This window comes from Cherax quadricarinatus, chromosome 4 (assembly GCF_038502225.1).
Source record: "Cherax quadricarinatus isolate ZL_2023a chromosome 4, ASM3850222v1, whole genome shotgun sequence".
Lineage (NCBI taxonomy): Eukaryota > Metazoa > Arthropoda > Malacostraca > Decapoda > Parastacidae > Cherax > Cherax quadricarinatus.
The window spans coordinates 38,297,876-38,320,066 of record NC_091295.1 but is presented as its reverse complement, the minus strand read 5'-3'; the positions used below and the strand labels follow the sequence as shown (position 1 = coordinate 38,320,066).

General features: G+C 38.9%; 1 protein-coding gene across 2 annotated transcripts in view; it reads right to left on the bottom strand.

The window, feature by feature from the left end:
* The window catches only part of LOC128684371 (bestrophin-4), a gene marked incomplete at its 5' end in the record, with an annotated part of 131,357 nt that overhangs the window by 47,761 nt on the left and 61,405 nt on the right, over positions 1–22,191 (bottom strand). For both annotated transcript variants that reach the window (XM_070095756.1, XM_070095767.1), the window contains 4 exon segments: positions 151–295; positions 11,018–11,148; positions 15,478–15,664; positions 19,674–19,913. In XM_070095756.1, the coding sequence (XP_069951857.1) occupies positions 151–295; positions 11,018–11,148; positions 15,478–15,664; positions 19,674–19,913 (703 nt within the window).

The following is a 22,191-nucleotide window of genomic DNA, read 5'->3' as shown; positions in this document are numbered from 1 at the left end:
TTCTTATGTACCCTCATAGTCATCCTATTTTTCTCCATACTCTCTAATGTCCAAACCATCATTACAGGAAAAATAGCACTATCCTCATAACAAGAACAAAAGGTCTGACATGCAAAAAATTTATTAAACTAATGAAATAACTCTTCTTACCATCGGGATCTCTGCGTTTTATTTTAATAAGTATTGGCTCATCATCATCATAAGAATTATGTCTGCCTTTGGGTCGTGGACTGGAAACATCATCTGTGGCTGGTGTGTTAATGGATAGGTCTGACATACGAAAAATAGCACTATCCTGAAAATAAGAAAGGTCACAAAGCAAACAATACAGACTAGTGTTTTATGCTAAGGCAAGTGTGGCAAGTGTGTTTGAAGCAACTCCACTGATGAGTTCTTAAACATTCATAAACAATATCAATGCTAAAATCTGAAGGTAATGAACCCATATAGATACTTAACTAATAAACAAGACAAAATACATGCCAAATCATGGTGACTGATATTTAAAAGTTGCTCTCCATATAGTGCAAATTGCATTTTGTATAACTCACTCGCTCTGTGTAAAAATATATATATATATTTTGTAACAAGTCTTCCATCTCCCACCGAGGCAGGGTGACCCAAAAAGAAAGAAAATCCCCAAAAAGAAAATACTTTCATCATCATTCAACACTTTCACCTCACTCACACATAATCACTGTTTTTGCAGAGGTGCTCAGAATACAACAGTTTAAAAGCATATATGTATAAAGATACACAACATATCCCTCCAAACTGCCAATATCCTAAACCCCTCCCTTAAAGTGCAGGCACTGTACCTCCCATTTCCAGGACTCAAGTCCGGCTATATAAAAATAACCAGTTTCCCTGAATCCCTTCACTAAATATTACCCTGCTCACACTCCAACAGATCGTCAGGTCCCAAATACCACTCATCTCCATTCACTCCTATCTAACACGCTCACGCACGCTTGCTGGAAGTCCAAGCCCCTTGCTCACAAAACCTCCTTTACCCCTTCCCTCCAACCTTTTCGAGGACAACCCCTACCCCGCCTTCCTTCCCCTACAGATTTATACGCTCTCCATGTCATTCTACTTTGACCCATTCTCTCTAAATGACCAAACTACCTCAACAACCTCTCTTCAGCCCTCTGACTAATACTTCTATTAACTCCACAACTTCTCCTAATTTCTACACTATGAATTTTCTCCATAATATTTACACCACACATTGCCCTTAGACAGGACATCTCCACTGCCTCCAACCGCCTCCTCGCTGCAGCATTTACAACCCAAGCTTCACAGCCATATAAGAGTGTTTTTACTACTATACTTTCATACATTCCCTTCTTTGCCTCCATAGATAACGTTTTTGCTCTCCACATATACCTCAACACACCACTCACCTTTTTTCCTTCATCAATTCTATGATTAACCTCATCCTTCATAAATCCATCCGCTGACACGTCAACTCCCAAATATGTGAAAATATTTACTTCTTCCATACTCCTCCCTAATTTGATATCCAATTTTTCTTCATCTAAATCATTTGATACCCTCATCACCTTACTCTTTTCTATGTTCACTTTCAACTTTCTACCTTTACACACACTCCCAAACTTGTCCACTAACCTTTGCAATTTTTCTTTAGAATCTCCCATAAGCACAGTATCATCAGCAAAAATTAACTGTGTCAATTCCCATTTTGTATTTGATTCCCCATAATTTAATCCCACCCCTCTCCCGAACACCCTAGCATTTACTTCTTTTACAACCCCATCTATAAATGTATTAACCCTTTCAAGGTCCGGAGGCCAAATTTCAAGAATTTCCAAGAATTTTCAAAAAATAATTTTGTTATTTTTTCTTATGAAATTGTAGAGAATCTTTTTCTGAAGGTAATAAAACAAAAAGTATGAAATTTGATGGAAAATTGACGAAATTATGCACTCGTGAATTTTGATGTGTCGGAGGTATTTACATATCGGCAATTTTGCCGACTTTGACTCCCATTTTAGGCCAATTACTGTACGTATTCCAGTCAACCAAATTCTTAGCTATTTCACTAGTATTACTTCTATTCTATCGATTGAGCACAAGAAATCGCCAAGTCAACTGTTTCAACAACAAAATAAAGTGATGGGAAATTGGGAATTTGGCCAATTTAATGCAAAGTTCAAAATATTCCAATTTCAAAATAGGGTCCAGAATAAACAATGCAGGCATTCCTGGCACTAAACGTACATTTCCTCTGTTCATTAGTTATGTTTTCAGGCTTTACAAATGAATTCCATTTTTATTTTTTATTCACATAATGAATTTTTATTCAAACCAAAAAATAGAAGATTTACTGTTATGCAATACTGTAATACTAATTGTATAAAAAATATCACCACATTTGTGAATGCATATTAGACCCACCAGCTGTCATGTATTAGACTTGTGAGGTCATTTGTTTACTCTTGAACATCGGCAAAAATTTAACATTTCTGCTACTTTGAGCTCAGTTTCAAGCCATTTCGACTACTAAAACCAATCAAAATCATCTCTATTTTTATAGTATATCTTCAATTCTATCAAATGAGACCAAGAAATTGCAAATACAACTATAAAAAACGTACAAAAAAACACTGCAAAGTTGTTGTTTTAATCGAAAATTACGGTCTCAGTTTTTTATCTCATTATGCACTGTGTGCTGCAGGATTTGTTTTATGTGGTGCACACATATCACGTAGATGTATTCTCTCATATCTAGGCCCAAATTTACTACTCATAGCTTATCAGAGTGAGCTGAGCTCATGGCGTAGATCTACAGTTTGGACCCTGAACGCAAAGCTGTAGATCTACGGCACGGACCCTGAAAGGGTTGAACAACCATGGTGACATTACACATCCCTGTCTAAGACCTATTTTTACCGGGAAGTAGTCTCCCTCCCATCTACACACCCTAACCCGAGCCTCACTATCCTCGGAAAAACTCTGTACAGCATTTAGTAATTTACCACCTATTCCATATACTTGCAACATCTGCCACATTGCTCCCCTATCCACTCTATCATATGCCCTTTTTAAATCCATAAATGCAATAAAAACTTCCCTACCTTTATCTATATACTGTTCACATATATGCTTCAATGTAAACACTTGATCTACACATCCCCTACCCACCCTAAAATCTCCTTGCTCATCCACAATCCTACATTCTGTCTTACCTCTAATTCTTTCAATAATAGCCCTACTGTACACTTTTCCTGGCATACTCAGTAAACTTATTTTTTTATTTATTATTTATTATCACACCGGCCGATTCCCACCAAGGCAGGGTGGCCCGAAAAAGAAAAACTTTCACCATCATTCACTCCATCACTGTCTTGCCAGAAGGGTGCTTTACACTACAGTTTTTAAACTGCAACATTAACACCCCTCCTTCAGAGTGCAGGCACTGTACTTCCCATCTCCAGGACTCAAGTCCGGCCTGCCGGTTTCCCTGAATCCCTTCATAAATGTTACTTTGCTCACACTCCAACAGCACGTCAAGTATTAAAAACCATTTGTCTCCATTCACTCCTATCAAACACGCTCACGCATGCCTGCTGGAAGTCCAAGCCCCTCGCACACAAAACCTCCTTTACCCCCTCCCTCCAACCCTTCCTAGGCCGACCCCTACCCCGCCTTCCTTCCACTACAGACTGATACACTCTTGAAGTCATTCTGTTTCGCTCCATTCTCTCTACATGTCCGAACCACCTCAACAACCCTTCCTCAGCCCTCTGGACAACAGTTTTGGTAATCCCGCACCTCCTCCTAACTTCCAAACTACGAATTCTCTGCATTATATTCACACCACACATTGCCCTCAGACATGACATCTCCACTGCCTCCAGCCTTCTCCTCGCTGCAACATTCATCACCCACGCTTCACACCCATATAAGAGCGTTGGTAAAACTATACTCTCATACATTCCCCTCTTTGCCTCCAAGGACAAAGTTCTTTGTCTCCACAGACTCCTAAGTGCACCACTCACTCTTTTTCCCTCATCAATTCTATGATTCACCTCATCTTTCATAGACCCATCCGCTGACACGTCCACTCCCAAATATCTGAATACGTTCACCTCCTCCATACTCTCTCCCTCCAATCTGATATTCAATCTTTCATCACCTAATCTTTTTGTTATCCTCATAACCTTACTCTTTCCTGTATTCACCTTTAATTTTCTTCTTTTGCACACCCTACCAAATTCATCCACCAATCTCTGCAACTTCTCTTCAGAATCTCCCAAGAGCACAGTGTCATCGGCAAAGAGCAGCTGTGACAACTCCCACTTTGTGTGTGATTCTTTATCTTTTAACTCCACGCCTCTTGCCAAGACCCTCGCATTTACTTCTCTTACAACCCCATCTATAAATATATTAAACAACCACGGTGACATCACACATCCTTGTCTAAGGCCTACTTTTACTGGGAAAAAATTTCCCTCTTTCCTACATACTCTAACTTGAGCCTCACTATCCTCGTAAAAACTCTTCACTGCTTTCAGTAACCTACCTCCTACACCATACACTTGCAACATCTGCCACATTGCCCCCCTATCCACCCTGTCATACGCCTTTTCCAAATCCATAAATGCCACAAAGACCTCTTTAGCCTTATCTAAATACTGTTCACTTATATGTTTCACTGTAAACACCTGGTCCACACACCCCCTACCTTTCCTAAAGCCTCCTTGTTCATCTGCTATCCTATTCTCCGTCTTACTCTTAATTCTTTCAATTATAACTCTACCATACACTTTACCAGGTACACTCAACAGACTTATCCCCCTATAATTTTTGCACTCTCTTTTATCCCCTTTGCCTTTATACAAAGGAACTATGCATGCTCTCTGCCAATCCCTAGGTACCTTACCCTCTTCCATACATTTATTAAATAATTGCACCAACCACTCCAAAACTATATCCCCACCTGCTTTTAACATTTCTATCTTTATCCCATCAATCCCGGCTGCCTTACCCCCTTTCATTTTACCTACTGCCTCACGAACTTCCCCCACACTCACAACTGGCTCTTCCTCACTCCTACAAGATGTTATTCCTCCTTGCCCTATACACGAAATCACAGCTTCCCTATCTTCATCAACATTTAACAATTCCTCAAAATATTCCTTCCATCTTCCCAATACCTCTACCTCTCCATTTAATAACTCTCCTCTCCTATTTTTAACTGACAAATCCATTTGTTCTCTAGGCTTTCTTAACTTGTTAATCTCACTCCAAAACTTTTTCTTATTTTCAACAAAATTTGTTGATAACATCTCACCCACTCTCTCATTTGCTCTCTTTTTACATTGCTTCACCACTCTCTTAACTTCTCTCTTTTTCTCCATATACTCTTCCCTCCTTGCATCACTTCTACTTTGTAAAAACTTCTCATATGCTAACTTTTTCTCCCTTACTACTCTCTTTACATCATCATTCCACCAATCGCTCCTCTTCCCTCCTGCACCCACTTTCCTGTAACCACAAACTTCTGCTGAACACTCTAACACTACATTTTTAAACCTACCCCATACCTCTTCGACCCCATTGCCTATGCTCTCATTAGCCCATCTATCCTCCAATAGCTGTTTATATCTTACCCTAACTGCCTCCTCTTTTAGTTTATAAACCTTCACCTCTCTCTTCCCTGATGCTTCTATTCTCCTTGTATCCCATCTACCTTTTACTCTCAGTGTAGCTACAACTAGAAAGTGATCTGATATATCTGTGGCCCCTCTATAAACATGTACATCCTGAAGTCTACTCAACAGTCTTTTATCTACCAATACATAATCCAACAAACTACTGTCATTTCGCCCTACATCATATCGTGTATACTTATTTATCCTCTTTTTCTTAAAATATGTATTACCTATAACTAAACCCCTTTCTATACAAAGTTCAATCAAAGGGCTCCCATTATCATTTACACCTGGCACCCCAAACTTACCTACCACACCCTCTCTAAAAGTTTCTCCTACTTTAGCATTCAAGTCCCCTACCACAATTACTCTCTCACTTGGTTCAAAGGCTCCTGTACATTCACTTAACATCTCCCAAAATCTCTCTCTCTCCTCTGCATTCCTCTCTTCTCCAGGTGCATACACGCTTATTATGACCCACTTCTCGCATCCAACCTTTACTTTAATCCACATAATTCTTGAATTTACACATTCATATTCTCTTTTCTCCTTCCATAACTGATCATTTAACATTACTGCTACCCCTTCCTTTGCTCTAACTCTCTCAGATACTCCAGATTTAATCCCATTTATTTCCCCCCACTGAAACTCTCCTACCCCCTTCAGCTTTGTTTCGCTTAGGGCCAGGACATCCAACTTCTTTTCATTCATAACATCAACAATCATCTGTTTCTTGTCATCCGCACTACATCCACGCACATTTAAGCAACCCAGTTTTATAAAGTTTTTCTTCTTCTCTTTTTTAGTAATTGTATACAGGAGAAGGGGTTACTAGCCCATTGCTCCCGACTCAGTAAACTTATTCCTCTATAATTTTTACAATCTCTTTTGTCTCCCTTCTCTTTATATAATGGGACTATACATGCTCTCTGCCAATCCCTAGGTACCTTCCCCTCTTTCATACATTTATTAAACAAAAATACCAACCACTCCAACACTATATCCCCCCATGCTTTTAACATTTTTGTCATGATCCTGTCAGCTCCAGCTGCTTTACCCCCTTTCATTCTACGTAATGCCTCACGAACCTCCCCCACACTCACATCTTGCTCTTCTTCGCTCCTTAAAGATGGTATACCTCCCTGGCCAGTGCATGAAATTACTGCCTCCCTTTCTTCGTCAACATTTAGAAGTTCCTCAAAATATTCTCACCATCTACCCAATACCTCCATCTCCCCAGCTACTAACTCCCCTACTCTGTTTTTAACTGACAAATCCATTCGTTGTTTAGGTTTTCTTAACTTGTTTAACTCGCTCCAATTTTTTTTCTTATTTTCATTAAAATTTCTTGACAGTGCCTCTCCCACTCTATCATCTGCTCTCCTTTTGCACTCTCTCACCACTCTCTTCACCTTTCTTTTACTCTCCATATACTCTACTCTTCTTATAACACTTCTGCTTTGTAAAAACCTCTCATAAGCTACCTTTTTCTCTTTTATCACACCCTTTACTTCATCATTCCACCAATCACTCCTCTTTCCTCCTGCACCCACCCTAATATAACCAAAAACTTCTGCCCCACATTCTAATACTGTATTTTTAAAACTATTCCAACCCTCTTCAACCCCCCCTTCCCCACTACTCGTACTTGCACCAGCCCACCTTTCTGCCAATAGTTGCTTATATCTCACCCTAAATTCCTCCTCCCTTAGTTTATACACTTTCACCTCCCTCTTACTTGTTGTTGCCATTTTCCTCTTGTCCCATCTTCCTATTACTCTAACTGTAGCTACAACTAAATAATGATCCGATATATCATTTGCCCCTCTATAAACGTGTACATCCTGGAGCCTACCCATCAATCTTTTATCCACCAATACATAATCTAACAAACTACTTTCATTATGTGCTATATCATACCTTGTATATTTATTTATCCTCTTTTTTCATAAAGTATGTATTACTTATTACCAAACCTCTTTCTACACATAGCTCAATTAAAGGCTCCCTATTTTCATTTACCCCTGGCACCCGAAATTTACCTACTACTGCCTCCACAACATTTTTACCCACTTTAGCATTGAAATCCCCAACCACAAGTACTCTCACACTTGGTTGAAAACTCCCCATGCATTCACACAACATTTCCCAAAATCTCTCTCTCTCCTCTACACTTCTCTCTTCTCCAGGTGCGTATACACTTACTATAACCCACTTTTCACATCCAACCTTTATTTTACTCCACATAATCCTTGAATTAATACATTTATAGTCCCTCTTTTTCTGCCATAGCTTATCCTTCAACATTATTGCTACTCCTTCTTTAGCTCTAACTCTATTTGAAACCCCTGACTTAATCCCATTTATTCCTCCCCACTGAAACTCTCCCACCCCCTTCAGCTTTGTTTCACTTAAAGCCAGGACATCCAGCTTCTTCTCATTCATAACATCCACAATCATCTCTTTCTTATCATTTGCACAACATCCATGCACATTCAGACATCCCACTTTGACAATTTTCTTCTTCTTATTCTTTTTAGTAATTATTACAGGAAAAGGGGTTACTAGCCCATTGTTCCCGGCATTTTAGTTGACTTATACAACATGCATGGCTTACGGAGGAAAGATTCTTATTCCACTTTCCCATGGATATAAAAGGAAAAGTAATAAGAACAAGAACTATTAAGATAAAATCAAAGAAAACTCAGATGAGTGTGTGTAAATAAATGTGTACATGTACGTGTAGTGTGACCTAAGTGTATGTATAAGTAGCAAGACGTACCTGTAATCTTGCATATTTATGAGACAGACAAAAGACACCAGCAATCCTACCATCATGTAAAACAATTACAGGCTTTCGTTTTACACTCACTTGGCAGGACGGTATTACCTCCCTGGGTGGTTGCTGTCTACCAACCTACTACAATTATAATTTTAATAAAAGGTCTTCATGAGTCACATTTCGCATTTTTTATTTTGCTTTCAGTTTGGTATATGCTTCATGAATTAAAAGTGTACAGTGAAGTCTTGAAATTATTGCTAACTTTATGCTGCCTTCTCTGCAACATTATGAAGACGAGCTCCTACCCTGCCTGGCTGCACATCAATTTTTGCTCTAATACAAAATTAATATGAGGTTTTTGGATAACCAGAATAAGTTTCTAGGATTTATACTTTAGTGCTGCCTTCAGTAACAACCTATTCCATTCTAGTAGATCCTGTTCCTCCCAGCACTATGTATGACATCATCTCCCTTTCATTCTCCACTTTCAATCCTTTCACTGCTGTGACCCCTGCAATTCTGAAATGGTAGAGAAATCTTTTTCTGGAGGTAATGACACCAAAACTGAATAATTTGATAGAAAACTTACAGAATTTCTTTTATTGTACTTCCTCACCACTCTTTTTAACCTCTCTCTCCTTTCTCCATGCACTCTGAATTCTTTAGTACATCTTACCACTTTCTTTAGCTTCAACTCACCATTCTCCCAATAGCTTCTCATACATCTTATTAAATGTCCATCTCATTAGTTCATTTGTTTTCACTTCTAATTTAACCACTGAAACCATTCTTCTCATACTTCACTTTCCTCATACTTGTAATCTAGATTTCAATGGATAGTGATCTGATATGAGTTACAGTTAAAAATGTGTATCCTTACATATCTACCTTTCAAACTTTTTTCCATCAGTCTAGCAAAATTCTCTCCTTGCTCACTTCATTGTACATGTATAATGTTTCCATCCTTTTCTTCCTTAAATATTTAATACCTACCAAATGTTTTTCCATACACAGAGTTGCTAATTTTCATTACCACTAGCACTCCAAACTTTTCTCCATTTCATATTTTACACTTTATACCTACTCATTCTGCAGTATAAAGTTCAATGAAGAAAAATCATTATTTTAACGAGTTAAAAACTATGATATATTATACAGCCTCTCCTTACTTAACGACGGACTTCCGTTCCTAAGACCACATTGGTAAATGAATTCATCACTAAATGAGGAGCATACTATAATGGTAGTGGGTTTTTATCAACCATCTTTGATACTTTTTTAATGTCACCTTTGTACCATTTATAACATTTCTGGTATATTTTTAAATGTTTATATAATAGTGTACTGTATAATGTAATAAACAAAATAGAGAAAACCAGCTTTAATATACATTATTCAGGTGTCTTCCTTTGCAGATGACACCTGGATCACTATGGCAGCGACCTCCATTGAAGACACTGCAATACTCCAAGCGGACATCAACCAAATCTTCAAATAGGCCACTCAAAACAATATGAAGTTCAATGAGGAGAAATTTCAACTACTCAGATATGGAAAACTTGAAGAAATTAAAAATGTGTCAGGGTATACCACAAATTCTAACCATACAATACAGCAGAAAAGTATACCACAAATTCTAACCATACAATACAGCAGAAAAGTAATGTGAAGGACCTGGGAGTGATAATTTTAGAGGATCTCACCTTCAAGGACCACAACAACGTATCTACCTCATCCGCTAGGAAAGTGATAGGATGGATAATGAGAACCTTCAAAACTAGGGATGCCAAGCCCATGATAATTCTCTTCATATTGCTTGTGCTCTCTAGGCTGGAATGCTGCTGTACACTAACAGCCCCCTTTAAGGCTGGCGATATTGCAGACCTGGAGAGTGTACAAAGAACTTTCATGGCACACGTAAGTGCGATAAGGCACCTAAACTACTGGGAACGGTTGAAGGTCCTTGATCTGTATTCCCTCAAATGCAGGAGAGAGAGATACATGATAATAAACACTTGGAAGGTCCTGGAGGGATTGGTACCAAACCTGCACACGAAAATCACTCCATATGAAAGCAAAAGACTCGGCAGGAGATGCAACATTCCCCCGATGAAAAGCAGGGACGCCACAAGTACGCTGAGAGACAACACAATAAGTGTCCGGGACCCAAGACTGTTCAATTGCCTCCCAGCATACATAAGGGGAATTACCAATAGACCCCTGGCTATCTTTAAGAAGGCACTGGACAGGCATCTAAAGTCGGTGCCTGACCAACCGGGCTGTGGTTCATACATTAGCTTGCATGCATCTAGCAGTAACAGCCTGGTTGATCAGACCCTGATCCACCATGCGGCCTGGTCTGAGACCAGGCCGTGGGGGCGTTGACCCCCAAAACTCTTCAGGTTAACTCCAGGTATGCATACTGGTCAGAGAGCCCATTGTAAATCCGACCCATCGGTAAACGAGTATGTGAGGAGAGGCTGTATACTATTATTGTGATAATGCTGGAATAAGGCAGTCATGAAAAATAGTGAAAAAGAAATGAAGGTAATACCTGTGTAGCCAAAGTCTGATTTCTTGCTATCATCTCAGGACTCTGAGAAGTTACATGGGATGCTGAGGACACACGTGATGCTGACCTCATCAAGCCACGATGACGTTTTTGGCGAAATGATGTAGTGCTTGCTGGAAAATAGATGCATTTTTACTCAATATATTGCACATTCATTCATGCACTGACCAACATGCATTATCACAAAGAGAGTGATATCTGGCTACAATAAAGTAGGAAAGTGTATGTACAAAAGAAAAAAAATAGCTGAACATTAGCTTCTGTATTAGAGCAGTTGCTATCATATTTAACCTTTAAACTGTCCAAACATAGATCTACATTTGCACCGCTAGCGCTCTGAACGTAGATCTACATTTTATTTTTCATTCCTTCAAAATTGGCGTGATAGACCTGAGTCACCTAGACACGAGAGAGTGAGTCTGCGCACTCAGTGTGCACAGCATGAAAAAAATCGAGGACACCTGGGTACCACATGGGAGTACCAGTTAGTTTCAGCTCGATTTTGGGTCATCATGGCAAACCCCCGTGATTCACTCATGCCTCGTCGTATTAACACTACTATTCTCGGAAAGTGATAGTGTTATGGGGCTATAGGACCCAACATGTACAGTGGACCCCCGCATAATGATTACCTCCGAATGTGACCAATTATGTAAGTGTATTTATGTAAGTGCGTTTGTACGTGTATGTTTGGGGGTCTGAAATGGACTAATCTACTTCACAATATTTCTTATGGGAACAAATTCGGTCAGTACTGGCACCTGAACATACTTCTGGAGTGAAAAAATATCGTTAACCGGGGGTCCACTGTATTTATATATCTGTAACAGTTACTCTGGAATGCCTAATTATATTGAATTGATGGGGACACAGCACTTAAATGGCCCTAAGGGAAGATCACCCTTAGGGATTGAGAGGCAGCTGGGTCAAGCCTGTTTTTCTCAATATAATAGGTTATACTATAGACACACAAACACACAATTTAAATAAGTAGTTTATAAAGTTGTATTTCTTTTTGTAATAGTAAAATAAGGTGTGGTAAAACTGTGGTAACTAGATAATTGTGCTTGGCAACAGTCTTTTGTTTTTTGGTGGGTGTGAGATGAGCTTAGCTAGGCTCCTCCCTCTCCCCCACTCCTTTTTTTATTGACTTCAAGCTGGTAGGACCTCTGGGTCCTTCTTTCTATTTTTGGGGGCATTATGTGTGCCCCAGGGGTGAGTTCAATAACTTTAGTTGTGGCCACCATACCCAGGGTGACTTAAGTGTGTCAAAATACTGGTTAGCCCAGAGATTAGTCAAGAAGAGAGAAGGGCAAATTGCTGAGATGCACCATGTGGGAGAGCAGCTAAGGAGTGTGTGTAGACTTATGTTTTGTATATTGTATATTCTGTACATATCTATTTAGAATACAGTTATATTTTTTATAGAGGTAGTTTAAATAACCTGTGAAGAGGGCTGGTGAAAGGATTTCAGAGACTGAAGATGATCAATCATGAATATAAGTATTACCCTAGACATATAAGACCTTTATGTAAAAGCTACTCCCCACTAGAACATGTAGTGAGAACCTTACTATCAAAGTACTAAGGGACAACAACATAACAGATAGAGAACACGAGTTTAGTGATTCTGACACCGATATTGCCACTAGTGAACAAGGAATTAGTGAAACTATTGATGATAACCCAGATGACCCTCAGCCTATCACTTCTGGGGTGGCCAGTGTAGTTAATGTGGCCAGTGTGGCCACAACAAACCTTCAGCCCAGCACCTCTGGGTTTGCTAGTGTTACTACTCAAAGGCAACTCCACAAGAGAAAATTATCATTTTCCATGCATTGTGGCATTGACAATAGTGAAAAGACGTAAGTGATGATGATGAAACTGATTTTATGCCCATAGAGGATTTGTTGAGTGAAAGTGATTTGCATTATTCCCCTGTGAAATGTACTTTTACGTGTCGTCGCCTACGTTCAGGCAGTGTACTATATGCAGTCGGTGGCAAGGGTCGTGGTAGGTCACGATCCAAAACCCCAGCCACTGATAGTGATAGTGAACATAAAGGGGAATATACTGGGATGGAGGAAGAGGAGGTTGGTGGCACGGTGCCTGGACTTCATGGTGCGTTCGGTGGGAGATAAAGGACCACCCAACACCCTCTCAACCATGTGCTGCCTCCACTCCGATCCCCCCTCCTGCTCCCCTACCCCCATGCCACAGGTTCACCCTGCACCATGTGACCACGAATGGAACTGGACAGAAAGTACACCATTCGTGCCACATCCCTTCAATTTTTAGGCCAGTGGAAGTGGCATCAGGCCTGAATGTCCCATCACAAATGAGTCTAGAGAGTTAGACTATTTCCAATTGTTCTTTGATGAACCTATAATGAGCCTGATTGTTACCCAGACCAACATGTACTACCGGTATACGATGGACCACACAGAGGTTGCAGAATCGTCATGGCTGCACAGGTGGAAGGATACAACTGTGGCTGAAATGTATTTGTTCCTTGGCACTGTCATGCTTATGCCACATACATATAAGAACTGCTGGTCCACAGACTACTTCATCAGCACTCCAGTCTTCTGTGACCTCCTTCCCTGCAACAGATTCACTCTGTTGCTATGAATGTTGCACTTCTTGAATAGGAATAAGCCCAACAGAAATGACCTTCTATACAAAATCCAGGAATTGTTTATGTATGTAAAGCAAAAATTCACTGCCTACTTTTATCCATTCAAGAACATTGTTGTTGACAAGTCCTTGATTCTGTTCAAGGGATGACTGTCATTCAAAAAATATATACCAAGCAAATGTAATCGCTTTGGTATAAAACTCTGTTATGTGTGACTGCGAGACTGGTACTGTGTTGGACGTCATTATCTACACAGGGAAAAATACACCTGACAATACCAAGCATATGTTGGGCATTTCTGGGGATGTTGTTCGCAAGATGATGGAGCCATACCTTGTCAAGGGTCATACATTGTTCACAGATATCTGATACACAAGCCCTATGCTTGCTGGTTTCCTCTGTGTGAACAATACTGATATGTGTGGAACAGTGAGAAGAAATAGAAAACACATGCCAAGGTTCACTGGTGACAGTGACAGTCCCCCATATTGCTCACACCTCATCATTTAGCGCCAACTTCGCAGGCTTATATCTCGGTAAGTACTGACTCTAAAAAATTTTTTTTTATCCTATAACATTTATAAAAATGTGCTCTTCATTAACCCTTTCAGGGTTTCGGACGTACTAGTACGGCTTATGCACCAAGATTTTTGATGTACTAGTACGCCTAAATTCTAGCTCCCTCAAATCTAGTGAGAGAAAGCTGGTAGGCCTACATATGAAAGAATGGGTCTATGCGGTCAGTGTAGCATAAAAAAAAATCCTGCAGCACACAGTGCGTAATGAGAAAAAAAAAACTGACTGTTTTTGGTTTAAAACAGCGACTTTGCACTGTATTTTCATGTGGTATTTATGATGGTATTCTAGTTTTCCTGGTCTCATTTTATAGAATAGAAGACATATTACAGAAATTGAGATGATTTTGATTGGTTTTACAATGAAAAGTACCTTGAAATTGAGCTTAAAGTAGCAGAAATCTTCGATTTTTGGCAAAGTTCAAAAGTAAACAAATCATGCTACGCGTCCAATACACGTCAACTGGCGAGTCTAATATTCTTTCACAAGTGCGCTGATATTTATACCATTTCTACACTAATGCAGTAATCTGCATAACAGTAAATCTTCTATTTTTTGTGAGAATAAAAATTCAAAGTGGAAAGCAAAAGAATGTAAGAGGGGCGTGAGGACATGACTAATGAACAGAGGAAATGTTATTTTAGTGCCAGGAATGTTTTTCTTGTTTATTCTGGACTCTATTTGGAAATTGGCATCTTTTGAAATTTATGTGAAATTGGCAAAATTGCTAAATTCTGACCACTTTATTGGATAGTTGAAATCAGTAAATGGATGGTTTCTTGTATTCATTCGATAGAAAAAAATGGAGTTCTAGTGAAATAGTTATGATTTTTGTAGACTAGTACACTGGAATTGGCTAAAAATTGGGCTCAATGTGGGCAAAACCGCCTATGCATAAACATCGTTGAGACCACTAACTTTGCCAGAGCATAATTCCGTAAGTTTTCCATCAAATTTCATACTTTTGGTGTCATTATGATTGGGAAAAGATTCTCTATCTTTTCATAAGAAAAATAATTTTTTTTTTTTTAAATTTGGCGACCCTGAGAACAAGTCTAGGAGAGAGCCTAGCAACCCTGAAAGGGTTAAAAAAAAAATTGTTTTTCAAAATATTCGGAGTGCTGGGGGAGAAAACGTAGATCTATGTTTGGACAGTTTAAGGGTTAAGGATATTAAGTTACTGTAATGTGCTTAACTAACCACCATTGTACTATCATTCATATCTTACCATTAGGCCTGATATTTGGACGTCGGACATTATCTTGACTGTCAGATTTCATTCTGTTCCACAACATGGACAACACAGAAGGTTTCCGAGGCATGGGCTGGGATGAAGCTATCCCAGATGAGGACGACCTTGGACTTCCACCTTTCTTCTTTATGTCAATAGCTCGTGAACCATTTTCCAAGTCACCCTGTATATTAAAACAGAAAGAAATTTGAAGTTATTTAGGCTTAAAGAAAAATGAGCCTCAGTGAGAAGTGCAACACCTGTACTCTGATGAGGATGTTGCAGTTTGGAGGGTCATCTGAATTGTGATGTCCAAACACAAAAAATCAATTAAATCAAAATAAAAATTTCTTTTTGTAAAATACAAACTGAAGTTTACATGTAATGAAGTATTGTTAAGCACAAAGAAAGCACCAGCATTCATGAGCATTTCAGGCAGACTAATCCTAATACTTACAGACTACAGGTTGGCCATCACTAGTCCGGCACCATTGGGACCTGTAGTGTGCCGGATTAGTGAGTTTGCCGGATTACAGAGTGGTTAGGTTAGAATACACTTACTTAACCTATCAATAGAGACTCTGCTACATCTTCATTTTCATCACTGCTTTCTCCTCCACTGGCTTGCTGCTGTGGATTTACAACCATCTGCACAATTTCTGAGTCAGTATAATGATGAAATTTGAAATTATGCTAGTTGAAATTAGTGCCGGATTATTTATGGAACTGGATAACCAATTGCTGGATTAGTGATGGCTGACCTGTACTTAAAACTAGACAAAGGTTATGGAGTGATAAAGAGTTTATTACAAGGTACTGACATGAAGTTAAAAATAATAATAAATGAAAATGTTTATTTCTTTGCAAAGTTTACAATGTGTGGTTTATATATTATTTAAAATATTAATTACAAAGAAGGCCACTAGCATGCCTAGGCATTTCAGAAGACTAATCCTAAATTCTTACACTATATTGATGCAGGTTACGGGGCAGTACAGTAAGTTACTTAATGCCGTAAAGAATTTTTATAAGGATAGTGAGGCTCAGATTAGGGTGTGTAGGAGAGAGGGAGATTACTCTCCAGTAAAAGTAGGTCTTAGCTAGGAATGTGTAATGTCACTATGGTTGTCTAACATATTTATAGACAGGGTTGTAAAAGAAGTAAATACTAAGAGTACTGGGGAGAGGGGAGGATTAAATTATGGAGAATCAAATACAAAATGGGAGTTGACACAGTAACTTTTTGCTGATGATACTATGCTTTTGGGAGATACTAAAGGAAAGTTACAAAGATTAGTGGACGAGTTTGGGAGGGTGTGTAAAAGTAGAAAGCTGAAAGTGAACATTGATATGAGTAAGGTGATGAGGGCATCAAATGATTTAGATAAAGAAAAAATGGATATCACATTGGAAGGAGGGAGTATGGAAGAAATGAATGTGTTCAGATATTTGGGAGTTGATTTGTAAGCAGATGGGTTTATGAAGGATGAAATTAAACACAGAACTGATGAAAGAAAAAAAGGTGAGTGGTACTTTGAGGTATCTGTAGAGACAAAAAAAAAAAAAAACACGTTATCCATGGAGGCAAAGAAGGGAATGTACGATAGTATAGTGGTGCCAACACTCTTATAGGGGTGTGAAGCATGGGCTATGAATGCTGCAGCAAGGAGGATGCTGGAGGCAGTGGAGATCTCATGTCTAAGGGCAATGTGTGGTGTAAATATTATGTACAGAATTTGTAGTATGGAAATTAGGTGTAGAGTTACTAAAAGTATTAGTCAGAGGCCTAAAGAGGGTTGTTGAGGTTGTTTGGTCATTTAGAAAGGATGGAACAAAGGACAATGACTTGGAAAGTGTATCAATCTATAGGGAAAGGAAGGCGGGGTAGGGGGTTGTCCTAGGAAAGGTTGGAAGGAAGGAGTAAAGGAGGTTTTGTGGACAAGGGGCTTGGACTTCCAGCAAGAGTGCATGAGTGTGTTAGATAGGAGTAATTGGAGATGGATGGTTTTTGGGACCTGAAGAGCTGTTGGAGTGTGAGCAGGGTAACATTTAGTGAAGAGATTTAGGGAAACCAGTTAGCTGGACTTAAATCCTGGAAATGGGAAGTACAATGCCTGTACTTTAACCCTTTCAGGACTTCGGCCGTACTAGTACAGCTTACGCACCAGGGTTTTTGACGTGCTAGTACACCTAAATTCTAGCGCCCTCAAATCTAGTGAGAGAAAGCTGGTAGGCCTACATATGAAAGAATGGGTCTATGTGGTCAGTGTGCGCAGTATAAAAAAAAATCCTGCAGCACACAGTGCGTAATGAGAAAAAAAAAACTTTGACCGTGTTTTTGGATTAAAACAGCAACTTTGCATTGTATTTTCGTAAGGTATTTATTGTTGTATTCTAGTTTTCCTGGTCTCATTTTATAGAATGGAAGACATATTACAGAAATTGAGATGATTTTGACTGGTTTTACAATGAAAAGTACCTTGAAATTGAGCTCAAAGTAGCAGAAATATTCAATTTTTTTCCAAAGTTCAAAAGTAAACAAATCATGCTACGCGTCCAATACACATCAACTGGTGAGTCTAATATTCTTTCACAAGTGTGCTGATATTATTTATACCATTTCTACACTAATGAAATAGTCTGCATGACAGTAAATCTTCTATTTTTTGTGAGAATAAAAATTCAAAGTGGAAAGCAAAAGAATGTAAGAGGGGCATGGGGACGTAACTAATGAACAGAGGAAATGATATTTTAGTGCCAGGAATGTCTTTCTTGTTTATTCTGGACCCTATTTGGAAATTGGCATCTTTTGAAATTTGTGTGAAATTGGCAAAATTGCTTAATTCTGACCACTGTATTGGATAGTTGAAATCGGTAAATGGGTGGTTTCTTGTACTCATTTGATAGAAAAAATGGAGTTCTAGTGAAATAGTTATGATTTTTGTCGACTAGTACACTGGAATTGGCCGAAAACAGGGCTCAAAGTGGGCAAAATCGCCGATGCATAAACATCGTCGAGACCGCTAACTTCCCGAGAGCATAATTCCATAAGTTTTCCATCAAATTTCATACTTTTGGTGTCATTATGATCAGGAAAAGATTCTCTATCTTTTCATAAGAAAAAAAATTTTTTTTTTTTTTAAATTTGGCTGACCCTGAGAACTAGTCTCGGAGAAGGCCTGTCGACCCTGAAAGGGTTAAAGGAGGGGGTTTGGGATATTGGCAGTTTGGGGGGACTTCTAAATGGTCATATGTATCTGAGTGCCTCTGCAAAGACAGTGATTATGTATGAATGAGGTGAAGTGTTGAATGATGATGAAAGTATTTTCTTTTTTGGGATTTCCTTTCTTTTTGGGTCACCCTGCCTCGGTGGGAGACTGCTGACTTGTTGAGAAAAAAAAAAAAGATTTTTTAATACATTGATCATTTTAAATAAAAACACAATATTAAAGCAAGAATGTCAAAATGAAGGAAAAGGTAAACAAAATATTAAAACCATTGTGGGTATAAATATGGTGGAGACATGAAGTCAGTAAGAATGGTATATTGTACAATGGCATATAATACCATTAATAATATGGTACTTGTCTGCAGCAATACCATGGCATCTTGGTACAGTGGATCTCTCTCCAACTGTGCTGCAAACAATTGTTTAGCATGACCTACTTTCACTTGTGGGCCCTGCTTACCTGTGATGTCATCTTCAGCTTCTACACTTTGCTTCTCACTTCAAAATACAAACTTCTGGCCTCACGCCTCTGCTCTAGGCTAAGGGACTGATCACCTGCTATCAAAGCTAGGGACTGATCAGCTCAAAATCTCCTTTCCACTTCTTTTGTCTCCAGTGTTATAATCTGTATTTGACTGAAGAAGCCTGTGGCTTAGGCACACCATTTCGACAATAAAGACACTTAAGTGTTGCACATTTGTCTTACTCATCAACTTGTCATCATTGTATACCATTTATACCTTGCTGAAATATATTGTAGAAATCTTACTGAGCTCACCAGAAATGTTCAATGTACTGTGTATGAACTTGGAATATTAGATAACCTTGAAGACATACCTTACCTGGATATTTTTCAAAATGAATTAAGTAAAGGAGGGGGGGGAAGCAACTGCAAGGAAACCATGTATTTAGAAAATTAAAGAGTGATAATGGGAAAGCAGACATTGACTCATCTATTACTAACTGGGAAAGCAGACATTGATTCATCTATTCCCTCGTCCTCTTCCTCTTCCAGCAAGGGCAAGAATTCCTGTTCAGTCTCTGGCACTTCAATATTTGCAGTTGAGCCCTGAGGAGGTTCTCGTCTGAACGCCTCAGAAGCAATAGTATAAGGAAGTTCCTGAGGAAATACTTCATCCCAGTACATGTCTTGAATAAGCTCAGGATGTTCACTGTGCATCTCATCCACAATAAGGTAGGAGACCTGTTAAGAAGACATGGAAAGTAAATAATGCATATATTCAATTAAATTTGACATTGGAATATTGGGATAAGGGTGGGATGTATTGGAAAGGATAATGTGAAGTGATGTGGGGAAGAATAATATAAAGGCATGAGGAAGAAGAATATGAAGGTGTAGGGAAGAATAATGTGGAGGGGTAGGGAATAATAATGTGAAGGGATGTGTAGAAAAAGAATATGAATGGATGTGGAAGAAATTGTGAAAGGATGTGGTAAGCATAGAATAAAGGAATAAGTGGCACATGAATGATAGAATTATGTGGGAGCGTAATTCCGTAAGTTTTTGATCAAATTTTGTACTTTTGGCGTCGTTGCAACAGTCGAAGGGTTATACATAATTAAAATACGTAGAGTGGAACCCCGGATATCAGCTGATGTGGATATCGGCCAAATCGGATTTCAGCCACTTTTTGGCCAAAATTCTGTCCTGGGTTTTGGCCGGCAACTCGGAAATCGGCCGTATTGGACACATCTGCCCGACTGCGTTTGTGAGTTAGTCTGGCTGTCTCTCTCGGTGAGTGAGCAACATTCCGCTCATTTATCCAAACATTTCGTTACAATCTATTGTTTTTGTGGTTGTTTATTGAATGCGACTGTGAAATAAGCCACCATGGGCCCAAAGAAACACGTTACATAGTACAGTGGAACCTCGGCTTATGAGTTTAATTCGTTCTGTGACCTTGCTCGTATCCTGATCTGCTCGTATGCCAAGTAAATTTTTCTATATTTAAATTAACTGAAATGCCATCAATCCATGCTCTGGGAGGCAGGACAAAAATACTTCAACACTCCCACACTCCCGACACCGCCATCCCAGCTTCATGAACACGTGTTCAATTCCACTTCTCTCCTACAAGCTAATTGTGTTTGTGAATTGTGTTTTGATCTTTTAATTACTATATCTTGTATCTGCCAAGCAATCATGACACTCAGTAGGCATACCAGTGTTGCCTACTGAATGACTTACTAACTTGACTGACTGAATGACTTAAAGTTAGACCTTTTACTGAAGAGGACCCTGGAATGGTGTCTAGAGCAGCTGATGCCTTACCGTCAGTTGTATGATGTACTGCAGGATAAAATAGAACAGAAATCCATTACAGAATTTATGCACACTCCAGTACAACCATCAACTTCAGTACCAGATCCTCTACCATCCACCTCAGCCCAGTAGGGCCACAACATAACTCTCCACTCTTCACAATCATCGACAAACACCAGCACCCACAATTTAAGGTAAGAAATACTATTATTTCTGTTGCAATTATAGTCTTAGACAGTAAAAACAACATAATACATCACAACAATGAACTACAATTATATATTCACTTTTATTTTTGCAAGATCTGCAGGTCTAAAAAAAAGTTGTTTGAGGGGGAAGTTCGCATCCTCAATTTCTGCTCGTATCCAGAAACAAAAAATCGACAGAGCGACTGCTCGTATCCTGAAAAACTTATAAGGTGGGGCACTCATAAGCCAAGGTTCCACTGTACATAAAAACATGCAATGTTTATATGCGATGTATGTTTAATAATAATCACTCTTGGGCACATTAAATGTCTTATTTTAGGTTAATATAGACATTTTCATTATTCCATTTATGATATTTTCTTCAAAATTAATACAAGTAACATGTTACATAGCATATAGCATATAAACGTGCAATGTTATAATGTGGCGAGTCAGGTGGAGAGTAAACATTATCTTTTCTCTGATTCAGCGTTAGAGAAAACTGTGAATCTGGCGTCTGGCGCAGTCACCGCCCTTCATACATTTTTGTTTACAATTCTTGGCATGAATTATTCATTATTTCTCCCTTTGTTTATGATGGCATCTAAAGGTAGTTGTTACAAACGATTAAACTCAGTGAACATAGTAATAATATGTCTGTAGTATAATAATATGGCTATGTAGTGTAGCCCAGGGAGGGTTACATACGTGTACCTACATCTACCGCTGCCTACACTGACTTTCTACAAATAAATACTACTCACCTCTCGCCCTACATTAACCTTTTGACTGTTTTGGTTGTATATAAACGTCTTACAAGCCAGTGTTTCAGACATATATATACTCAATAATTCTAGCGGCTTCAAATCAAGTAGGAGAAAGCTGGTAGGCCCACATATGAGAGAATAGGTCTGTGTGGTTAGTGTGCACCGCATAAAAAAAATCCTGCAGCACGCAATGCATAATAAAAAAAAAAAATCTCTGACTGTGTTTTTGGATTAAAATGCCGA